We start from the raw sequence: 22045 nt of genomic DNA on the forward strand, positions 1-22045 counted from the left end.
CACTCGTACTGCAAACAACACAGTCATTCAGTCCTGCTGCTGAACAAGGACATTCATCCCTCTGTTTATTAAGTTACAGTCGATGTGCCGCCATTATGATTATGTTGCTGCAATTGCTCGATGAGTGAACTACTGCTTCTTTGCTTGCTTCGGCGACAGGCTGCCCGTTCTGTTCTCTTCGGCTGCTTGCAATCAAGCAGAAGCAGGGGGCAACGCCATTATGGCTAATTATGGGCAAATAATAAAGAGTTGTCTGTTGCTTTGATGCTGACTGGGAATGAAACGTGGCGTCTCTTCTGGATTGTGCGTTTGTGATGCATGAGTCAGTTTCTGGAGCAAGGCTGTGTGTGTGTTTGTGTTTGTGTGTGTTGGCCAGTACACTAAATTGATCATGACAGTAAGAGTCCTCACTGCCATTTCGTGACATTACCCGCAGATTTCCCACAGATTTGAAATCCCTTTGGAATTTTGGATACATACGACAACAGGTGAAGTGTAATCATTAAAGTGGAAAATCCGATTATTGTGGGAAATTGGTTGCTGATTAATCGTGTCTTGCAGCAATTGAGGCAAAATGGAAAGGAGATCCTGCGTTGTTGGTTAACTTGCGTTTTTAATTAACCAACTCGAGCAAGAGCGTAAACAAGCAGCCGTGACACGCTAGGTCACTTTCTAACCGTAGCTCCTCCCCAAAATACAAAGATGTTTATTTTCAAAATTCTTGAAGACCCCTAAAATTGTCTCCACAAAATGACGCTAATATAATCGTTAGAAACACAACAGTGATGAGTCCCATCTTATTCCAAAAAAAACAACACTGCTGCCTCTCTTCTTGTTTTCTCGCTCGTATTCAGATTTTCTAGAAGCTCATGTTCAATGTGCTTTTGTGAGAAAAGAATCACACATGCAATTGTGTACTCATCTTAATTTAGTTGTTTTAAAGCTGAATATTGTGGTCAGGGTATCTCCTCTTGCTCTTCATTACTGATTTATGATTAACATTTCAGCCACTCGTCAACACGCTGCCGGGAAACCTTGACTGTGACAATGTGACTGATTTTCTGGCTAACGTTGATGTAAAGCCCAGTCGTCGTCTTTCCAGCGCACGCTAGAGTGGCTCTAAAGAGGGGATGGAGGGGAGTGTACTGCGGCGTCACTCGAGACGGAAACGCCTGAGCCTGATGTGTGCTGACGCTGATGGTGCACACGGGTGACCTTTGGGCCGCAGAGTGCACTCAGACATCACCCTCTACATGACTTTCAAGTCCCAAACAGACGAGAAAACGTCTGTGAAACTTTGACAGCCGGCATCTGCCAACACGCACTCACTTACTTGCTCATCAAATATGGAGAAAAAATAAATAAATCCACAAGAGTGATGTTCAACAGTGGAAAAAAAAAAGATTCAAAAATCTCACAGCATTGTTTTTGTCTCTGTTCCAGGAACTTCTACTACATCACCATGCTGCGTGACCCGGTGTCCCGTTACCTGAGCGAGTGGAAGCACGTCCAGCGCGGCGCCACCTGGAAGACGGCCTTGCATATGTGTGATGGGCGTTCGCCCACCCAAGACGAGCTGCCCACCTGCTACAACGGCGAGGACTGGTCGGGCGTCACCCTTTCCGACTTCATGCGCTGCCCCTCCAACCTGGCCAACAACCGGCAAGTGCGCATGTTGTCCGACCTGAGCCTGGTGGGCTGCTACAACCTGTCGTCCATGAACGAGAGCCAGCGCGACCACATCCTGCTGAGCAGCGCCATGAGCAACCTGAAGAACATGGCCTTCTACGGCCTGACCGAGTTCCAACGCAAGACGCAGTACCTGTTCGAGCGGACGTTCAGCCTGCGCTTCATCTCGGCCTTCACGCAGATCAACAGCACGCGCGCCGCCAACGTGGACCTGAGCGAGGCCGTGCGACGACGCATCGAGGAGCTCAACTTCCTGGACGTGCAGCTGTACGACTACGCCAAGGATCTGTTCCTTCAGCGTTTCCAGTTCACCCGGCAGAGGGAGCGCCGAGAGGTGCGCTTGAAGAGACGCGAGGAGCGCCGTTGGATACGCGAGCGGCAGCAAGCCGGGCCGTGGCCGTCCAAACGCAAAGCGCAAGCTCCGAAAAGCCTGGAGAAGGACCACAATGACTTTGCCAGCACCACTGAGGACTACACAAGCCAAGTGGCTCGCTGGTGATGCCATTCATTTAAATCACTGTCATTATACACTACTCACAAAAAAATTGGGATATTTGGTTGGGTGAAGTTTTAGAATGAATCGAAAATGCACTTTTAAAGTTCGACGTCGGTCTACGTTCACCTCTAAAGGTTTCAGTACATTTTAGGGTTAATCTAAAATGTCACCCCAACATCCCAAAGCATTTGTGAGTCGTGTATATTGTCATCATATCATCATTAATGTGTCGCTCAGCTTTTCAGTGTGCACTCGTCTTTCTTTCGAACAATGGTTCTCAAACTGGGGTCTGGAGTTAGGGGGTCCACAAATAACTTGCCCTAAATTATTCTCAGTTATAAAAAGTGCATATTTACTATACAAATGAGAACGAACTGATGTGACAGTAAAACAAACTAACAAGCCAATGTTGAGCCACTAAATCTCTACATTAATAAAGTCACATTTATTTGAACAAAAGGAATATTATGATCCAATTTTTTATTATTTGATCGCCATGAGGATCACGATGGTGTTCAATTGCCCCCATGTAAGAAGTCCCGAACCAAAATTATTTGAGAACCCCCACTTTACAAATATGGACACTGCCTCCAGGTGCCCTTTTTGGTGTCTTAAAACTCTTCAAATGCTGTGTTTTTAATCATGTCATCGCTGCCTTGGTTCTTTTTCAAATGCAGCTCTTGCCAGAAAAAAAAAAACAATCAGAAGCTGCTTTATTAAAAAATTACATTAAAAAAAAAAAGATGAATGTCATCAAAATCACATACACATTTTTTAAAAAGTAGTCGTAGACGGTTGCATGCCACATTCACACTCGCACAAGTAGTCTGTGAAGAAGAATGAGCTTTTGTTGTTATTATTTGAGCTCAATGAAAAGCTTTCCCTTGAGGGCCACTTTTGGTGCATGAGGACTGATTATATTTTTGAGTTGCAATGTTCTCTCTTATTTTCACAAGTGCAATAGCTTGCTCAACAAAACTCTCAATGTTGTTGGCATACAGTGGAACCTTTTAAGTTGAAAACATTCCAATAGCCTTTAAAGTTGCTCTGATTTAAAAAAAAAAAAATTTTTTAAAAAAAATCTAAGTTTGCAGTGTTAAAATTGCGGGCAACCCCATTAATCAATAGTGATTCCATAAATAATGAAGAATTTCGAGTGAAATATAATGACATTTTACAAAAATTAAGAATTTAAGTTTTTTCACTTTTTTTCTTCATTTAAGTGTCCATTGTGCTTATTTATTTGTATAGCCCTAAATCACAAGCAGCTCCCTCGTGGGTGCACTTTAGTCCAAACGTACAAATAGGCTACACATGGAAACGGTGACTCCTCATTTGCCTAAGCCGCAGCAGTATTAAACGTTCATTTCATAGGATACTGAATATGCTTTTGAGTATTTGTCTACATGTGTTGCTCCACCGTTTTGTGTTCAAATTTCCGTTGCTTGAAGACACTGATGCTATTCGTTAGCTCGTCTGTGAGATTTTGCATGCATTGTGTATTAGCATTAAGCCAAACATACATGACTAAGGCAAAGCGATTACTTTTAAATACACAATGTGCAGTTTTCTGGTTTTTGTTTTGTTTGACAGTGGGTGTGGCAATAAATAGCTTGAAGATTTTTGTTGTTGTTGTTCACCCGCTGCCAAACTGCTGCTAGTTAGAAAGTGAGTTGACGTATTAAGCCATATTGTACAAAGTCGCAATAAGCTCCATTTCCTGCGCCATGGTCGTGATTTGTCATCCCGCTTTTTCATCTTTGCCATCAGTGGTAATCTTTTGTATAAACAGAAAAAAAAGCCAAAGATTGACGAACCACCTTTACCCAGTTGACTCTTTAGCTAAGCTAAAATCGTTTCATTTTTGCACTTTTTGTCTGGAGTCAAATTCCAACGCGTTCCACTTTGGAGGTTCCACTGTATTTAAGATGAGACATGGAATAAAAGTGAATAAGTTGTTGCTTAAGAAACATATATGAAATGGTCCTGCATCCTAGGAAGTATACAAATGTCAAGTTTTGCCGTTATCGACACATGAACACACATGAAGATGAAACGGGAGTTTGTGTTTAATCTTGTGTGCTTTTATGCTTATCTTGTATCCCCTGAAAGGCCCGCCAACACACACACACAAATGCTATCACATCCTTATCAGCATAACCACATTGTCTCTTTTTTTAAAAAAATGTTATTACCATTCTGAAATACCTAAATGCCTTGTGTTGCCCATCCATAAGATCATTTCCATTCATTCATTCACAACAGCAGTCAATTTCATAGTTGATGCATCAGCCTGGTCCAAAACAGACTCATTCTGACGACGACCTTCCACTTTAGAGATGCCATCTTTAAAAATCACATTCATGAATATTTCATTTCCTAGTCGATGGTGTTGGTTTTGCGGTTGAAATAAAGCTTTGGCTGCTGTGGAACAAGCAGCAGGAGTGAGAGGACAACAGATGGGAGCACAGTTATGTGCTATAGTCAGTACACTGGACCACTTGCCGTACGCTACATGGACTGCTTACGTAAGGAGACCCTAATGAGATTCTCAAACTGATGTTATTATTTTGGATGGAGTTGCAATGGGGCAATAATGGTGTGATGGTTAGTTATTACATTATGTCAAAGCCTATAAGTGTGTGTGACACATGTCAATTACATGAACAGTGCATAAAAAAAAAGAAAGTCTGCACACCCCATTGTTCAAATGCCAGGTTTTTGTATTGTAAAATACGCAGAGCAAGATGAGTCAATTCAAAACTTAATGTGCTCTATGACTTGTACAACTCAATCAAAAATAATAGTAAAAATACAACTAGACTGAGATGTGGTTGCAAAAGTGTGCACACCATTATTAATGGGAATGATGCTTTTTTCAGAATTAACCAAATACATGAATTCATATCAAATTTAGAGCGACTGATTAACCCCAAATAAAGTTCAAATGTTCTATTAGGCGTGTCTTCACTGTGTTCCATGCTATTGTATATATGTTTTTGTACCCTTCTCATGACTGATACCTTTGAACAATGAAATCCCTCTGATGCTGAGGAAGCTTTCTGCAGAGCATGATGTGTGCTGTAAAGTGTGGCTGCCAAAATGTCAGGAAACATCTACTAGAACATCTGAACTTTATTGGGAGTTAATTAGAAGTGCTTGAAATGGTGTCTGTGTGCGGATCCAATCTTTGATTGGTTTGTTCGGAACACAGCCAGGTATGAGTTTGTGCACGTTTGTGCAACCACAGGATCACAGTTGTTTTTTATTTACCTACTGGAAAATAAAATTATTTCATGTCAATTGTGTTGTGCAGGTTATGGGTTACATTAAGGTTGGAGTATGTACGTATGAATGTATGTATGTACAGTTGTACACTATGCGTGTATGGCCTTTTGAATTTATTTCAAACGTTGCTCAAGAACGGCTTGGCTGCCTCATGGAAAATGTCTCGCCAACAGGACATCGGGTTGGGAGGGAAATAAAGAGGGTACGTTTTCTTGTGTAACAATTTCTGTACATGTTCAAGTGTCTCGTGATGAAATGAATTGCCTTTTTGGGGCGTGTGACATTTAATCTGCCATTTTTCTTGTCAGACCTGGAAAAATAAAAACTTAGCAGTAGAAATAAATGCATTGAATGACAATGCGGATGTACTGTTTGAATAAGATACACACTAGCATCTTCTTACATTGTCACCAGTCAGCCACTAGCGGCCACGCATAGCCAACATCAAGCACATGATGTGGTATGATTTGGATAATCAGCTTTTGTCTTGCTTTCCCATCAAGAGATCACTGAGGTGGAACGTTTTATGTGGGCTTTATTTGAACATAGTTTTTATGCCATTACAAGTGAAAACGTCCCTTCAGGTTGCACTGCACAGGCGGTTAAGAGTTTTTCAGTCGGCTGTGGCACAGATGGTATGATTGTATTATCCCCAATGTTTTGACCGTAGGAAGCGTTTAATGACTTGGAGAAAGAAAGAAAGAAAACCTCATGGACTGCTTTTCTCTAAGACATTATTTTTAATTTCTGAGCTCTTCTAGTCAGCAGAAAAAGCAAGTGCCTGATTCCATATGGTGCTCATTCTCCAAGGAACATTGATCTGTTCATATCACAACAAAGGGGAAAAAATGATTTATGAAATCATCATAAGGGTGAATGAATCTGCAGTCTCGTTCACAAATTTAAATGGCCTGGATCATGGCGAGAAAACAAAGCAAAATAAAATAGATGCGTCATGAAATTACAAATCTATTATAGGTACTAAACAGGCAGAAAGAAACTAAATTAACAAAAGGGTTACAATTATACTCTTCCACAATAAATCGTGAACTTCAATTGATTCTTGTACAAGTAACTGCTGCGAGAATCCAAGAATAATACAAAAGTAAGACTACACTGATACTTAGTGGTCATTCTGGGAAATTGCAGCCTTCCTCCCTATCACGGTATAAATCTCCATCAAATACTAGGAACAGACAACAGCTTGAAGCAAGACCAGTGAAATTCAAAACATCTATTAAAATTAGACTTTTTATTTACTGGCTATGGCCTTTCTATCTGCCATTTTCCCCAGGATTTCAGGGGTTTCTCAATCTAAACTGTTTGTACATCTTTATGTGCCCTTCAAGTGACTGGCAACCAGTCGTGAGCTTAGTTCTAACCAAGGCTCACTCAGGATCTTAATGAGGACAAGCACTCCAGAAAAAGGATAGAGGGACGTTTTTACTTTATAATCCTGCCATACAGTGAGACTTGTCAGAAATCTGACACGGGAAGAGGTGTCACAAGAGGCTTGTCCTTGACACGGCTGTCAAAAAGTGTCTTTTCAGGAAAATGGATGACAGTTACACGCATCAAGCCACATAAGCATGTCAAGTAAAGCAAGTAAGCATGAATCTTTAAAGGGATATTTTAGGGGGGCATTAATGGCCTGTACACTAATAGTTGGGTCCCTGGAGTGCCTGCCCACTCATTAAGTGTGAAATTAAAACAACCATGTAAATATTTTATGGGCCCATTTTGAAAACTGTAAGCTAGCTGCTTGTAATGACTTCAAGGCTATCTTTCAAGTGTGCTAATGAGCACATGCCCGATTATCAAACATGGTCATTCATACAGTTGTTGCATCCAATTATGAATGCGTGTTGTTGTGTTAGTCACAGAAGCATCAACAAACTCTCATCGCTAGCAGCCACTAAGGTAGAATTACCGCTGTGAACAAACCAACGTTAGCAAACATTTAACCTGTTGAACAGAAATGTTGCTAATTCTGTGCTACTTTTGAATCATCCCATCTGCCTGAGGTCCATTTGCTCTGTTTCTGTTTGCTAGTAGACATTGCACAACAGCTTAAAACAAACTGTTTTCAACATGATAAGAATAGGGTGTGTGAAGTTTGGTGTGATACTTGATCCTTGGAGCATATTGCTGAAAGCATGCGAGAGATTAAAGAAACTTGGGTAGTGTTTTAAATTGTGCAAAAGTAATTGCATTGTATCCTTTAATAAAATTTAAAGACATGCAAGTGTCATATTCCAAGAGTAAAGTCTAAAAATAATTTGCTATGTGGGCGGTAAAACAACAGGCGCAGCAATATAATGCATTGTTTTTGTTTCTCTTTTGGTCGTATGACACATTCATTCACTCTGGGACTTTTTTTCCTCACAGGGAGCAATGTGCTGACCTCGGCATGTGACACTGAATGCATGCTTCATTTCCTGTTCGCTGACAGATCATATACGTATGTATGTATGTATGTATGTATGGATGGATGGATAAAAAACACACACATTAGTGAAGAATGTAATATTATTATGGTATTAGGTGTTTGTATAGATTTGTTTTAATTTTGCATTTATTATTCATGTCTTTGTAATGGCCTTTTAATGTTTTATATATTTTAGAATATTTGGGTATTTCATTTCTTAGTTATTCCATTATATATTACTTGTAATTACTTATTAATTAGTCAGTTGTAATTGACAATATTTACGATATTTCTTTTTCTTTATCTTAGCATTAATACAAATTTGAGACTGTAGGCAGGCGGCCCCCCTCCCTCAAAAAAAAAAAAAAGATAAACAGCAACTGAATGGTAATGTCACACATTCTACTTCATCTAGTGTTGCATAGAGTGGGGGGGACACCATGTCACATTTGAATTTGTATTCATAAAGGTGCACCCTGTTGTTAAACATATCAGCAAAATCCTTCCTCGCCCGTGGTGTTAGCATCTGTCTGGTTTGACCTTGACAAGGTTCGTTAAACTAAGACACCGCGTGCATTGTCCTCACACATTATCCGCTCATCATATCTGCAATGCATAAATATGATCATGGTGTGCAGGTTTTACTGTGCAAAACAGAGATTTTAATGTTGTTATTGAGTACTTAACAACGCATTCTGTTAGGAAGTGCGCACGTGGCAAAAGTCAGCAACTGAAATAAATATTAAAATAAAAGAGTCACGACGGTTTAAATGCTAAGAATAATACAAAATAAAACAAATCTCACACGGATTTATTACTGTTCCCTTGGTAACAAGAAAACCCTTTGCCCTTCTAGCCTCCTGGCTTTCGTGTGGATCGAACCACTCTGCAGTTTCAGAGGGGTGTCAATGCGTAAGCACTGTAGAACGTATCCAACATTTCATGACATACGCTCAATACGGTATATATTGTCAATTCAAGTCTATGTTTGTCCGCTTTGGTTTATGTTAAACGATCTAAAGTGAAAATGTCACGTTTTTATAAGTTACGCGAGTCTTCCATACACCCCTTCGTGACATCACATGGACGATTGTACAGTAAGCTGTCAAAAGCTTGTTGCTCAAAGCTGTGTAATGTCACAAAGTAATGGCTGTTGGTAAATGAGGTCCCCGTAGTTGGTGAGATACTTCAGCTACCGTTTCGTTCGACATCAAGCGGTTGTCGAGCGCTCGTTTTGGCCACACGGTTGGGGTTTGACTCGCCGCGTCTGAGCTGTGGTGCGTTGCCGCATGCCCCCCTCCCCTTATCCTGCTCCGACCAACCTCGCGGGCAGCGGTTCATCCGCGGCGATGAGGTAAGCAACTTCTCGCCCCTGGGCAACCCGAGTTAGCATCATGCTAACTGCTAATACGTCGTCATTACATACGCTGGGGGCCCAGCCCCAGCGGTGCTAATGCTAAATACGTCAGAATGACAATTATATTGTCATCTGGAAGAATAACACCCACACTCAACGTTATAGTGCTGAAGTATATAAAATAGGCCAGTGACTCCATGAAAGTGTCACTTTGACGTTAGAATCGTGACGATGCGTCGTCCGAGTGACATGTCGTCGAATGTCAACAGTTAATCGTGAAATGGAAAGAATTCAATCAGTGCACCGTGAACGTGTATTTTGAACTTGATGCGATCCGTTGCAAAGCAGGGGGTTGTTTTCCACATTGCTTAAACAGTGTCCAGGTTGAGAGCTGTACATTAACCGGCCAGGCTTAGCAAATACTTTCTGTTCAGCATTTCATCAAAGGAAACGCCTCATGTGGTCATATTTAGTGGAAACAAACTCTTGGTGTATTCTGTGAGGAAGCAAACTCTTGCTGTGTTCTGCTAACAATTACATGTATTAAATGTACTTTTTTAGCCATGGCTAAAAATAACATTAATGCATTGGATTTTGATGATTTCCAGTGGCAGTGACATTCCCATCACCAGTTGAAAAGGAAAGTTTTTATTCCAATAGCAGCAGTGTTTTGCAGACAGCTTTCCCACTGTATCCCTTTCTTGTTTCCAATTGGTCCATTGCAGACTGGGAGGGTCTTCCCGGCAGGAAGAGGGGGAGGCTGGGAATGTTGGACTCAGTCGCTCCAGTTTTCCTGTGGTCGTGGAGGAAATGTTTTGCCCACCGAGTTGTTTTTTCTTTTACAAATGTTGATAATCATTTTAAATCCGTGCCTCAGTGCCTCTGAAGTTGTGGACGGGTGTGCTGCATATATGCGAGGGCAGTCGGGTAGGTAAAGTTGGTTGGCCTGGCTCGTTTCCTGACTTGTGCCCCTAAAGGAATGTTCTCTTGTGTGCTCTGGGATTTCACGATGGCTTGCGACTGTTAGCTCCCGGTCAACCAATGCGACCGAAAACCTGCACGTTTGTCGAGCCTAATTTCTCAGCCTGCATATTTTAGCTAATTCAACCCCCCCAAACCTCAACGTCCTGTGTGTCACACAGCTAAGTGTACAGCAGTGTGTATCCTGTTAAGTGTTGACTAAGCCTGAATGTGTGTGTAAAGTATTATCTACTTTATGTTCCTTATGAATGGAGGTCGACCTTAGCTAAGCAAGGTGTTGGGTGTCATAATAAATGTGACGCATCTTCCACATGACTTCATTTTCTCTAAGGCACATGCCCAATTTAGATGCAGTATCTGTATCTGATTTTTCTAAGTTATTTTTTTACGATTTCCAAGCACATTTCTAGTGACACGTAGCGAAACCCATGAAGAACACACATTCACAGACAGCTAAATTGCACATAGTCAAAACTGGGCAGTCACAGCACGGAAATAAAGAGTTAAACATTCCGGAGTGTTAAGTTGGTCCTTTACAGCAGAGGATTAGAGCCAGTGAAGAAGGGGAAAAAAAGTTGAGAGTGAGAATTCCCACTTTAAAGTCAGAATTGTGACATTAAAGTCAGAAACCTCTAACCTTAAAGTCAGAAAAGTCTGTATTCAAAGACAAGGGAAATGGGTGGTTGCGCCGTTGTGAGAGCAAACGCAGCTCACTTGCTTTCCAGCCAATGGCTCAAATACTTCAGTTCTGGAATGACGCTGGGTCATAAAATAAGAATACAACAGAACACGTAAAATATTGGCAATAATATAAAGCTCACTATTTCTCCATTTGCCTTGTTTCAGTGGATCAGAGGCGTCGTGATCACAGCTTACACTTTACATCACAAATGTCTGCTACTGCTAAGTTTCTCTGTGAATCATCCATCTGTGTTGCTCTAAAGGAAACATGATCTTTGAGAAAAGTTGTAAAGTGACTGATTCAATTTTGTGAGTGTCTTTCTCTTTGGTAACACATTGAGCAATTTTTGATCAGGGATCATGACCCACTTCTTTATCTGGGTCATGTTCTCTCCGTGGACTTTTTTCAAAAAGTGTTTCTGTGACGACAGTTGCTGCTGCGGCAACAAGCGTGAAATCATATTCTTGACTTTATTACAAAGAAACTTGTCTTATGACACAATACTTGCTTAGTTCATTCATTCAGTCAGGACACGAAACCACTGCAAAGAAACATCGCATTTTGAATGTGCGTAGAGTATTTGAGCCATTTGCAGGTTACCTCAGTATTGCAAGGTTTCAAAAGTATTCAGGCACTTGCTCTATTGGCCATGTAAGGTTGCCTTTTTACTTCACAAGTATATTTTTTCAGTGTGGCTTTGCCAAACTGGGACCAACATGCAAGTAATATTTGTGTTTTTATCTCTTTCAGCTCACCAATATAGGTGCCTTTAAGAAGATATCCACAGCTTGAAGTAGGAGGAAAGTCCGTTCTTTTTCTTTGGGGCCAGAAACAACATCCAAGGGCCGCTTCTTTGCACATCGTCAAAGAAGGATAAGGGTATAAAGAAGCACCTGGTCTCGCTTAGTTTCCAAAGCAAAGCCAGTGAGCGGTGGTGTACGATGGATGGGTGATCTCCGAGCTCAGCGAACCTCCTTCGGATCTTTCTAGCTCCAGCTCATGGAGGACTCATGTTTTAGGAGAGGAGTGTGATCGGCCTTCAGCTTTCTGCACCGTGATTGTCTTATAATAAAAACAGTTTATGATCAAAAACCTTTGGACATGGCGTCGGGGAGAGATACAAAATGGCTGACCCTGGAAGTGTGTCGACAGTTTCAGCGAGGAAACTGTTCACGTAGTGACGAGGAGTGCAAATTTGCTCACCCGCCAAAGAGCTGCCAAGTGGAAAATGGGAGGGTCATCGCCTGCTTCGACTCACTAAAAGTAAGAAAGATCACATTGTTCGGTTTTTGCCGCTTCTGCTGGTGCTAGAAAGTTGCGGTTCCGGTGGCATGTGATCGTGCAACAAGCGTCCCATGACTTACATTTCAAGAAAACATGCTGCACTCATGTCTTTTAAGATCTAAGCCAATAGCACAACACGCCCAGGCCTTTATTTAGATAACTGCAGAGTACAGGGCTGCTAATCAAAGTAAGTATATTTGTTAGCGAGGCCGCAACTTCAACACAAGGAACACTAGTTCTTTTTTTTTTATCAGAGGTGATGCAATTATTTAATCCAATGCAGAGCATACTCGTCATCTTTTCAGGGTAAGGCATTTAACTGTGGCGGTATTCCAACGAGTTGCTAAGGGAAAATTTATAAGACGAGGCATCAGTTGTACAAATGCACTTTCCTCACATGGTGTGAAGCGTAAGCTTACGCAGTTAGCCCGCGAGAACTAGCCGCCACGTCATTGCGATGAAAACGCTGGTGACTCCGCGCTGCCGCTGTGGAGGAGTGTGGCGACGATCCCTGATGGTCCATTCCGAAGATGGATCCTTGCCTGGAAGCTTGTGTTCAGATGGGAAAATTGAATAAAAGGAGCTTAATGTACTTTGTTTTGCCGCTCTTCAACCAATGCAGGGCCGATGCTCTCGAGAGAACTGCAAGTACCTCCATCCACCTTCCCACTTAAAGACTCAGCTGGAAATAAACGGGCGCAACAATCTCATTCAGCAGAAAACAGCAGCTGCTGTGCTCGCCCAGCAGATGCAGATCATGATCCCTACAGCCAGTCTGCCGTCTGTGGTGAGTCCACCACATTGAGCGAATGCAATCCCACCTCTCTCCGTCCTTATTATCTCACAGCCTTCATTTCCTGCGACACAGGGTCTTGGCACTAACTCTGGTCTCGGCTACGGTTCCTACTTGACGCCCCTAAGCCACGGGATGGGCCTTCTTCCCACAGACATCCTCCCCAACAGTCAGGTTCTCGTTTCAGGGAGCGCGCCTGTCACGGTTCAGAGCTCGCCTTCTTCCTCCTCTTCTTCGCCCTCCCAGAAGCTCCAGCGCACCGACAAACTGGAGGTATAGTTGAGCCGGTCCAATCTAACCTAACGAACCCATTGAAAAGTAACAAATAATGTTACCGGGTCACCAAATGTGGCCCAAAGACTTTCTTACAGGTCTTACAAAATAATAAGTTTGTGACTCCGATTGTAGGTGTGTCGCGAGTTTCAGCGAGGGACCTGCACTCGGGGAGAAACGGACTGCCGCTTTGCCCACCCCAGCGACAACCCCATGATCGATAGCGTCGACAATACCGTCACCGTTTGCATGGACTACATCAAGAGCCGCTGCAGCCGCGACAAGTGCAAGTATTTTCACCCGCCTGCGCACTTGCAGGCCAAAATTAAGTCCGGTCAACATCAGACAGCCATGGCGGCCCAGGCCACAGCTGCAGCCGTGGTAAGATAATCAATGTCTTTGCCTATCTTCAGAATGACCTCATTTTAATTCATGCTTAAATGACAGCTAACAGTGACATAGTCTAGTTCAAACTCTATATGTTAAGTCTTAATTGTATTTAGCTGTGTACTGAATTCAATTCAGAATGCAAGTCCCGGGGAGTTTAACCAAAATGTGCTCTTTATGTGTGCTCTATATGTTCTCCATAGACCATCTGTGTTGTTAAAAATGTTAAACCATTGTATTTGTTTCTCCCTTTCACTTATGTTATACTTTACTGCATGGCTCTTAATATTTACAGTCGCGGTAATTTTAGCTTTCTATCTTTCTGTGTACCAAACAAATAGGAGGTAACTGCTGTTGCACTCAAACTTATCTCTATTCGATATTCTGATAACACAGCTACAAACCTAGCGTCTGTTATGTCGTAATATTTTATTGCAGTTTGTTTTTGTCTTTTCAATGTCATGGTGTTTGCATTGTAAGGAGGGGCATGTAACTAAATTCACCATAGAGGAAAGTAACGATTCACCTCAATGTTTTTTTAAAACATCAAGAATGTGTGAGGCCTAACTGCTTAAAACAGAATACTGTACAGAAATAATAGTGGTTATTGTTCAGAAATAGAAGAAACATGAATCTAGTGAATCAAACGATGCAGATACTGACATGCTAACTCTACTGGCAGGCCCTGCTAACTTCACTAGCCTGGGTAAACTCACTATTCTTTCTTTTTTTTTTTTCATTCTGATGGGCTGCAATCGAGAGATGGAAAAATCTTTCTCCCCCGCTCACTGAATGTTCTGAACGCCTGTTTCTGTGCCAGTGTCAGTAACCCTGTTTTTCTTCAGGCCACAGGCTAGTTGAGACCAAATGAACTGCTGGTTTCAACCAAGTCATGCACCCCCATTTTGCCTCAATCGCTATAAGCCAAAATTAATAGACACTTGATTCCACACATTTAACAATCAATTAATGGACTAATCTGGTTTTATGCCCATCCCTAATGCATCGCTCCCATAAACAAATGCTGGTTGTGTTTACTCCATGTAGCCATAATCTTTAACAGCTATCATTAGCCTTTAACAAAGACTGCAACGGTATCTCGAATGATGGATGTGTAGAATCGTAAATCTACTGAACACTAAATGACACACAAGTGTTTATCTTTAGACATTGAGTGGTTACTGTGCATGCAAACTGTGTTTTATGTGGTATACTACATTCAGCTTATTTTTGTTTTCCCCCCTTCTCATCTATGCACAACGCTGTCCCCCATGATGCACCTGTGCTTGCTGTATGTTAATACGCTTGACCCCCCCATTGGCCCACTGCCATCATGTGCTCGCTGTCCGCTCTTAAAAGACTCAGTCGACTGCCAAAGCAATGAAGCGACCCCTCGAGGCAACTGTAGACCTGGTATTTTCACCTTTTGCTTTGCATGTAGCCAGTAAATGATACTGTGATATCATGTCGTTTCGTCACTGTGAGCTTTCTGTAATCTCATTTGTGTCAATCTCAGTAGAGTTAATGTGATACATTATTTCCATTCGGATTTGTATCCTGAAACCATGACTGCATGCCTTGTAATTAACAGTTACATTTATTTGTGTAGTTTTTTTATTTTATTTAAATGACCACAAAATATTTAAGAATACGTGCTTAAATGAGTTATGTTTTTTTGCTTTTCAGGGCTTCCCCCACAGCCTCCTGCAACCGCTACCAAAGAGGGCAGCTCTGGAGAAGAGCAACTGGGCCAGCTCATTGCTCAGCCCCAGTTTGTTGCACTACCAGCAGGCTCTGGCCAGCACGCAGTTGCAGCAGCCCACGGCCGCATTCTACCCCGCAGGTACGCACTGACTCACTCACCAAGGAATTTTCTCTATTGAAATGTGCAAGTGGGCCGTTAACACTGACAGAATAACGAAAGAAAATACACGATGCTGTGTTTTCCGTTTACAGTCATAGTCATTAGGCATAGCACTTCTAATGAGTTCCAATTCAAAGAGAGTGCCTTTACAAAGACAAATTGTTGGGGTTAAGATTGTGAAAAGGACCCACATGCAGGTATGAGAGCAGCAACAACAGCAGCAGAGATATTTATTGTCACATGTGGACATTGTTGTGGCTGGAGGGAAAGGCTCCTGTTCGGAAAAGGTAGCAGGAATCCAGGTGCAGGGTCCAGACAGGCAGGAAACAGGAGCCGAAGCAGGAGAGCAGAAGAGCACAAATCAGCCAGGCAGGGTGGAAACAGAGAGCAGAACAGGGCACTGTAAGTATTGCACAATATCAAGTTTTCTAAATGGCCAAACACCTTGGCAAAAGGCAAAATCTGCTGGCGTGGTGGAGTCCAAGATAGGTTAATGATTGAGGAGCTGTTAATTGGATAGGTGAGGTGCATTGGTGGAGGACTCCAGTAAACCTGCAAAGAAAAAAAAACAAAGCCTTCGAAGTCACTTATGTAACCTCACATTGAATTGGAGCACTATTTCAGAGGTGTAACAAAACGGCTTTGTTCACCGCTAATGAACATAATCAGCCACGACTGCTCTTTAAACCAATGTGACATTGTAGTCATCTGACACGCACTGACACTCAGCGAGCAGGACCAACCGAGACAAGGTTGCTACCTAGCAACGTGGCTGTTGACATGACAACCGCTTATTTGATAAGCGTACTGTCATTTCTAATGTTGTCTTTTCATAAGCAACTCTTGAGCTAGTCCAGTTGACTCGGGAAACAAGCAGTCATTCTATCAACATTTCATCTCTTTCCATTATACCCACACAGGGTCTGTTTTCTGTATGGCTCCTGCGAACAGCGTCGGTAAGTACTTTGTCCATTTTGAGCCGAGTGACATTGGCTCAAAAAAATCATGTTGCAATCAAGATACACATGACATTTTATTTCAGTGTTGTCTTTGCAGTCTACGTCTTATATGGCATTAATATTTCCTTAGATATTACCTCAGCAAGTGCAATTTACAAATGAAAAAGCAATATTCAATGTGGTAGGATTAAAATTTCAAAACTCGCAACATTTTGAAATGTCTGCTTTCTTTTGAAATATACACTCGTGAACATTTTATATTGATTGTTGATTTAACAACTGTTTCATTTTGTTGAATTAATTTCAAAATGCAGATGCATCTCATGAAATAAAAAAAAACTGAGTACATTTTAGCAATATTAACTTTCACCTTTTGAATTGAATTCCTGAAATCTCTGACTTTCTATAGTATATCAATGATGCATTGAAATCTTTTTAATTAGAACTTTTATTTTATTAAATCTGGTGTGCCTAAAACGGCTGACGAGTGTAAGCATGACATTTCACAATAGTATTTATTTAGTAAATATTCCCCCCCCCCCCCCAAAAAAAAAGCTTTGGTAATATTTAGTGGTGTTGCTTCTCTGGGTAAATGTCTTAATTGTCCCTGTGATCAGCCCTCTTCTTTATATTCCTCCCGCTGCCTCGCTCTGCTGTGTAATCTCACGCCAGCTGCAGCTCTAACCCAGTGACGCCTTGCTGCTAACGTCATTTTGTATTTGCCTGGCAAAAATTAGAGACACACGTCGCTATGGTTACCATAATGCTCCACCTGCCTTTTCATTGCTTCCATGGTTCCCCCCTTCCTGAGCCAGTCCCCATGATGTACAGTGCTACGCCTGCTAGTGTCTCTGCAGCAACTTCTCCCGCCACAAGTGTCCCCTACGCAGCAACAGCACCAGCCAATCAGGTTTGCTCAGTTGATTTTTTTTTTTTTTTTCCCCGAAGCTTTTTGTCAAGACAACCTTGGGCTCTTTTAAAATCGGAGGAGTCGCTTTGTGTCCCCGCTTGCATCGGCTGTCATTGAGCTTCATGTTGCCCGTCGATCAGCTACTTCTGCTAAGACAGGCAACACTTGTAGTGACATCTGCAAACACTTGCCGTGTCAATTTTCACACTCCTTTTTGCTTTTCTCGCCGTTTTCACATTATCTAGATTGCTGAATTTAACAAATGTTCTCTTAGGTTTGGATGACATGCAGGGGAACCTCTTAATCTGAACCCCCTTCATACAGTTAAGACACCAAGCAACAAATCTGAGGAAAATATGGGGAAAAAATTGTCACGAGCCAATCGGGATTGGCTGAAAAAGATTTAACTCATTCACTGCCACTGACGATTATGACATTTCAGTTTTGATTTTAGTGACTGCAGCACAGCTGTCTTTAGGCAGCAATCTGTTCATCCGCAGCCATGCAAAGTGCTCTCTGTTGTGGGCGGCGCCTCCCAAAAAGCGCCACTCCCCAGAGTACGTGTGTACGTCTGAGGGAGAAAGAAATGGCCACAAGCTTTTGTGCTCGTCTGCGTCTTAAGAAAAAAAAGATGCACTTAACGAAATGCGGAAACAGTTCACACTAATGACAGTTAGGGAAGATCAAAAACAAAAAACTTGGAAGCGCAACAGATTAGAAAATGTGACACGTTTCAACAACATATCTTCAAATAACAGAACAAGCGAGTAATTTTTGAGAGACAAACTGGTTGCATTTGGTGTTTGTAAACGGGCAGAGTTGAGCACTCACCCAGCAACTATGCAGCAGCATTGACTCATCATTGCTTCTGATGTCTCAAAATACAGGAATCACATAAAACACTTGTTAAACTTACATAATCCAGTTCATCTTCAAAGCCAAGGTATCTGATCGGAATCAGTACTGGCAGATACTCCAAAGTCAATTTAAACTTTTGGTGTACAACTTGGAGCATCTATTTGAATATTCAAACATTAGTGTCATGGTTCCCTTTATTTCCCCTGAAAGTTTTAACAAGCTCCAAATGCCCTTGTATGTCCTCAGCAAGAACACTTTGACACATTTGTCTTGTTTCCACCCTCTTATCTGAAACAGATCATTCTCAAGTAACCGCCAGAAACAGGTGCCACCCGGATCCCGAGCAGCCCGTCTGTACATACAGTGTTCACAGCGCACGTCACCTACAGCAAGCCGCATGCTGATCAAGGACCACCAGTGGAGTTCATGGCCACACACAGTCCGGTATCCCATTAAGGTCACACACAAGACCCTACTCATGGAATACCGTACATGCATTGTAATTACGGAAGAAGTAACAGAAGCATCTAAACCGCGTTGTACTGGAAGATACTAACAGATAGACGTGTTAGCTGAAATTCTAACAATGTAAATCGTCACGTCAAATGTGCATCATGGCAGCACCCGCTGTAAAAGGGGTCACAGCCATGTTAGAGATTGTTCACTTTCTTGAATGCATTGTTTCAGTCATGATTGTTTGACCTTGTGCCAGATTCAATTGTTTTATTAGTGAAAAGCACTTATTTTAATTTATATCAATATAAAGAAGGCTCTGGGTGTACAGGCTTTTATTCACAGTGAGCAGTGCTCCTCCACCTGGTGTGCCTTTGCATTGCATTGAAAGTCTGTTTGCCGCTCTTGACCCAAACAAGTGTGCTAGTTAAGGCCACAGAGTTAACCTTTTGTTTTTTTTCTTTTCCTCCCCTCAAAAGAAAATTGGGTCAGAATGACAGGTATTTTACATAACCGTCGTAGAGTTTATCCAGTGTATATTCAAATAGAAACGTGATCCTGCGAGGACTGAACTAATTTGTAACCGTTCAGTTTTGAATGTTACAAGTGCCTAAAGAGTCGTCATATTTAAGGGGCTTCGAATGACATTGTCCTGTATTTAAAAAAATAAAATCGGATCTAGAAGGTCGTGAACACATTTTAAATGCTTTGTGAAGACTTTAATGAATATTTATGTACCCTCGTTATTAATAAGAATTATCTACTCTTTATTTTATTTCATATTTAAGATGACTGTAGTCACCCTCTGCCCCCTCATAGCAATGTTTCTTAAGTAGCTGAATGTGCAAATGATTAGAAGAATTTAAAGAAGGACGTCCATGATTAGAAGAATTTAAAGAAGGACGTCCAGTGTAGTTTTTTTTTGTACAAGATTAAGGACATTCTGTTAAATATGTCCATTATTACTTTTATTCCTCAATTTCATATTGTTTTAATTGTTTACTAGGGATGGGCATACGTGAATCAGCTTGGGTTCTCATTGCAAACACTCGCTGATTTTTTTTTTTCCTCCACAGGTGTGAGGCCTGCCACATTTTGAAAGTTTAGTTTAGTTTATTGTTTAGCACATATTATTATAACAAATAACAGTGCAGGGAGGGAGACGAAGCCTAGGGCTTGTAAGGAGCTCCACTCCTGTATAATCAAAGTGCACAACAAACAAAGTGCTGTGACATCAAATATTATTCAAGTGTTTAAGAAAGAAAAAAAATAATAATAATATATATATATATATATATAAATGAATAAACATCAATGAATAAACACAAGCATAACTAGCTAAATATTAAATCGTCATATTTATATATGCATATATACGAAAGTGAACGTATACATACATAAACAAATACACTATACAAAATGAGAAACAAGAGAAACAAAATTTGACACTTTAGTGATGTTGAAACAATCAAAAAACACCAGGTAAGAAAATAGCTGAGCGGAAGCAGAAGAACTGCAAACAGAAAATAACAAAACAAGGAAGAATCAGGGTATAAATAGTGGTTTAAGTTGATGTTCTTAGTATGGATCAGCTGAGTGCGGTGGAGTAATTTTGGACTGGTAGGATCATGAGTGGAGAAGGTGGTGTTTCAGGTGCTTTCTAAAAGCAACCTGTGAAGATATGGATCGAATATGGATTGGTAGCTCATTCCAGAGTGAGGGCCCTCTAAAATGGATATTGTATTGATGGCGTGATGTTCGACAGGACGGTGGGTGGAGATTGTCCCCCTGTCTTGTAGGATAAGAATGTAATTCCGATACAAATGCGAAGAAATTATGAAAAGTGGCTGGAAGACAGTGTTTCCTGTATATATATTTATGGGTGAGTAGACAGGTTTGATGAATATTTACTTTATCAATTGGCAGTAATGAATAGTTTCTAAACAATGGTGCCGATGGTTCATATCTATTTGAAAAAGAGATCATTTTTAGGAACTTCTTTTGTATGATGAGTAATTTGCTGAGGTATGTTGGATATGTAGCTGCCCAGACTATGTTGCAGTAATTGAGTAAAGGAAAGAGGAAACTATAATACAGAGTGAGATGAGCAGACGGATGGACCAAGGGACAAACTTTTCGTAAGATACCTAGCGTTTTCATGGATCTTTTGCAAACCAAATCAATGTGTTCAGACCAGTTTAAGTGTTTATCTACTATAAACACTTAAACTGGTTTATTAAGATTATCGAAAATTGGTATGTGTATTTAAAAACATTTCTTGACATCTGTAAATGGTAAAAACCTGGTGTACGCGTAACTCGCCTTAGACAGCACTTCAAAACAATGAAATAAATGACCAGTCAATTACATACAATTATTTAATTGATGAATATGCTCATCCTAAAGTTTTGGGGTTATTTTTTGTAGCATGACTATGTTTGATTAATTCCGACAATCTATTAAGCTGTTATATTATTTCCTCTTGATGACGTCATTTTTATTGCAGATGTATTTAATGTTAACACACTAGAACTTACTCCGGGGTCATCCGTGAATGTAACTTCTTATAAGCTGACATTTGTTGAGATTCTTTGAAAACTTAAAAAAAAAAAAATGACACGACGAGATCTCATTTGCCTCTGACAAGTCGTCGTTTGGTGTTCAGGTTGAAGTGTCGGGAGTGAACGACCATAGAATTGTTGATGTAACAAAGTGCATTGTTAGGTGGTAGCGTAAATAAGCGTTCACCTTTCAACTTGTCACAAACTAAAAATGTTTGTCGTCGCCGTGATTGTACTGTCACATATTACATTTTAACTATCCAGTGCTTAATAACACTTTTTCAGTATGGTGGTGTGCATTTTAAACGTAGTGCAGTAAATAATCCACTGTTAGTGAATGCATCAAAACAAAACGTCAGTTTCATTTTGATTGAGAATTTCTGGTGTGAAACATTTCTTTGAAATGCTTCCACAGCAGTCAAGATAACAGAAAAGATACCTTTTTTTTCAATTGTGATTGTTGCCTTATTCATCGACTGATGTGTTTGCTTTACAACTCTGGGAAATGATGTCCGATGGAGACTAAAAACGTCGCTCAGTCCTCAGAAATGCTTTATGATGATGATGATGATGTCATACTGCTATTAATGGTTACATTAATATTGATTTGTTCCATCAGCGGGCCTAACTTTAAACTTGTCCTCATTTTCTCAAATAATAGTGGCGCTTATTTTACTGTGTATGATTATCCATTTCATGTGAATAGTGATTTCTAAAGTCTATGAAAAGTCTAAAATTGTCAATAAACACTGTTCAAGTAAAGGCAATGTTGTCTACAGTTT

At 41.0% G+C, this 22045-nt stretch overlaps 2 protein-coding genes across 7 annotated transcripts in view; both read left to right on the plus strand.

Moving 5' to 3' along the window:
• Window positions 1-5831, plus strand: part of hs6st3b (heparan sulfate 6-O-sulfotransferase 3b) — a 43198-nt gene extending 37367 nt beyond the window's left edge. Inside the window, exon 2 of the mRNA XM_037239857.1 lies at window positions 1444-5831. Coding sequence (XP_037095752.1) covers window positions 1444-2188 — 745 coding nt within the window. The 3' untranslated portion in view covers window positions 2189-5831. The remainder of the gene's footprint in view (window positions 1-1443) is intronic.
• A 3172-nt stretch (window positions 5832-9003) lies between these two features.
• LOC119115581 (muscleblind-like protein 2a) lies at window positions 9004-19369 on the plus strand. 6 transcript variants are annotated; one of them, XM_037240219.1, is made up of 11 exons: window positions 9005-9255; window positions 10136-10189; window positions 11672-12184; window positions 12828-12992; window positions 13074-13271; window positions 13407-13652; window positions 15018-15071; window positions 15345-15501; window positions 16443-16478; window positions 17297-17391; window positions 18547-18680. In XM_037240219.1, the coding sequence occupies exons 3-11, from the start codon at window positions 12023-12025 to the stop codon at window positions 18559-18561; spliced, it is 1128 nt and encodes a 375-aa protein (XP_037096114.1). In that variant the 5' UTR covers window positions 9005-9255; window positions 10136-10189; window positions 11672-12022; the 3' UTR covers window positions 18562-18680. The 6 variants fall into 6 exon arrangements, with proteins under 6 accessions (XP_037096116.1, XP_037096114.1, XP_037096113.1 ...); XM_037240218.1 differs by having other exon boundaries at window positions 10136-10185; XM_037240215.1 differs by lacking the exon at window positions 10136-10189.
• Window positions 19370-22045: the final 2676 nt, after the last annotated feature.

This window comes from Syngnathus acus, chromosome 21, assembly GCF_901709675.1.
Source record: "Syngnathus acus chromosome 21, fSynAcu1.2, whole genome shotgun sequence".
NCBI lineage: Eukaryota > Metazoa > Chordata > Actinopteri > Syngnathiformes > Syngnathidae > Syngnathus > Syngnathus acus.

Excerpts from the sequence above, each read along its gene's own strand:
- LOC119115581 (XM_037240219.1), top strand. The coding sequence starts at position 12,023 with ATGGCGTCGGGGAGAGATACAAAATGGCTGACCCTGGAAGTGTGTCGA. Across the intron at positions 13,653-15,017 it reads AGGCCACAGCTGCAGCCGTG|ACTCAGTCGACTGCCAAAGC; the intron begins GTAAGATAATCA and ends CGCTCTTAAAAG. Across the intron at positions 15,072-15,344 it reads TCGAGGCAACTGTAGACCTG|GGCTTCCCCCACAGCCTCCT; the intron begins GTATTTTCACCT and ends TTTGCTTTTCAG.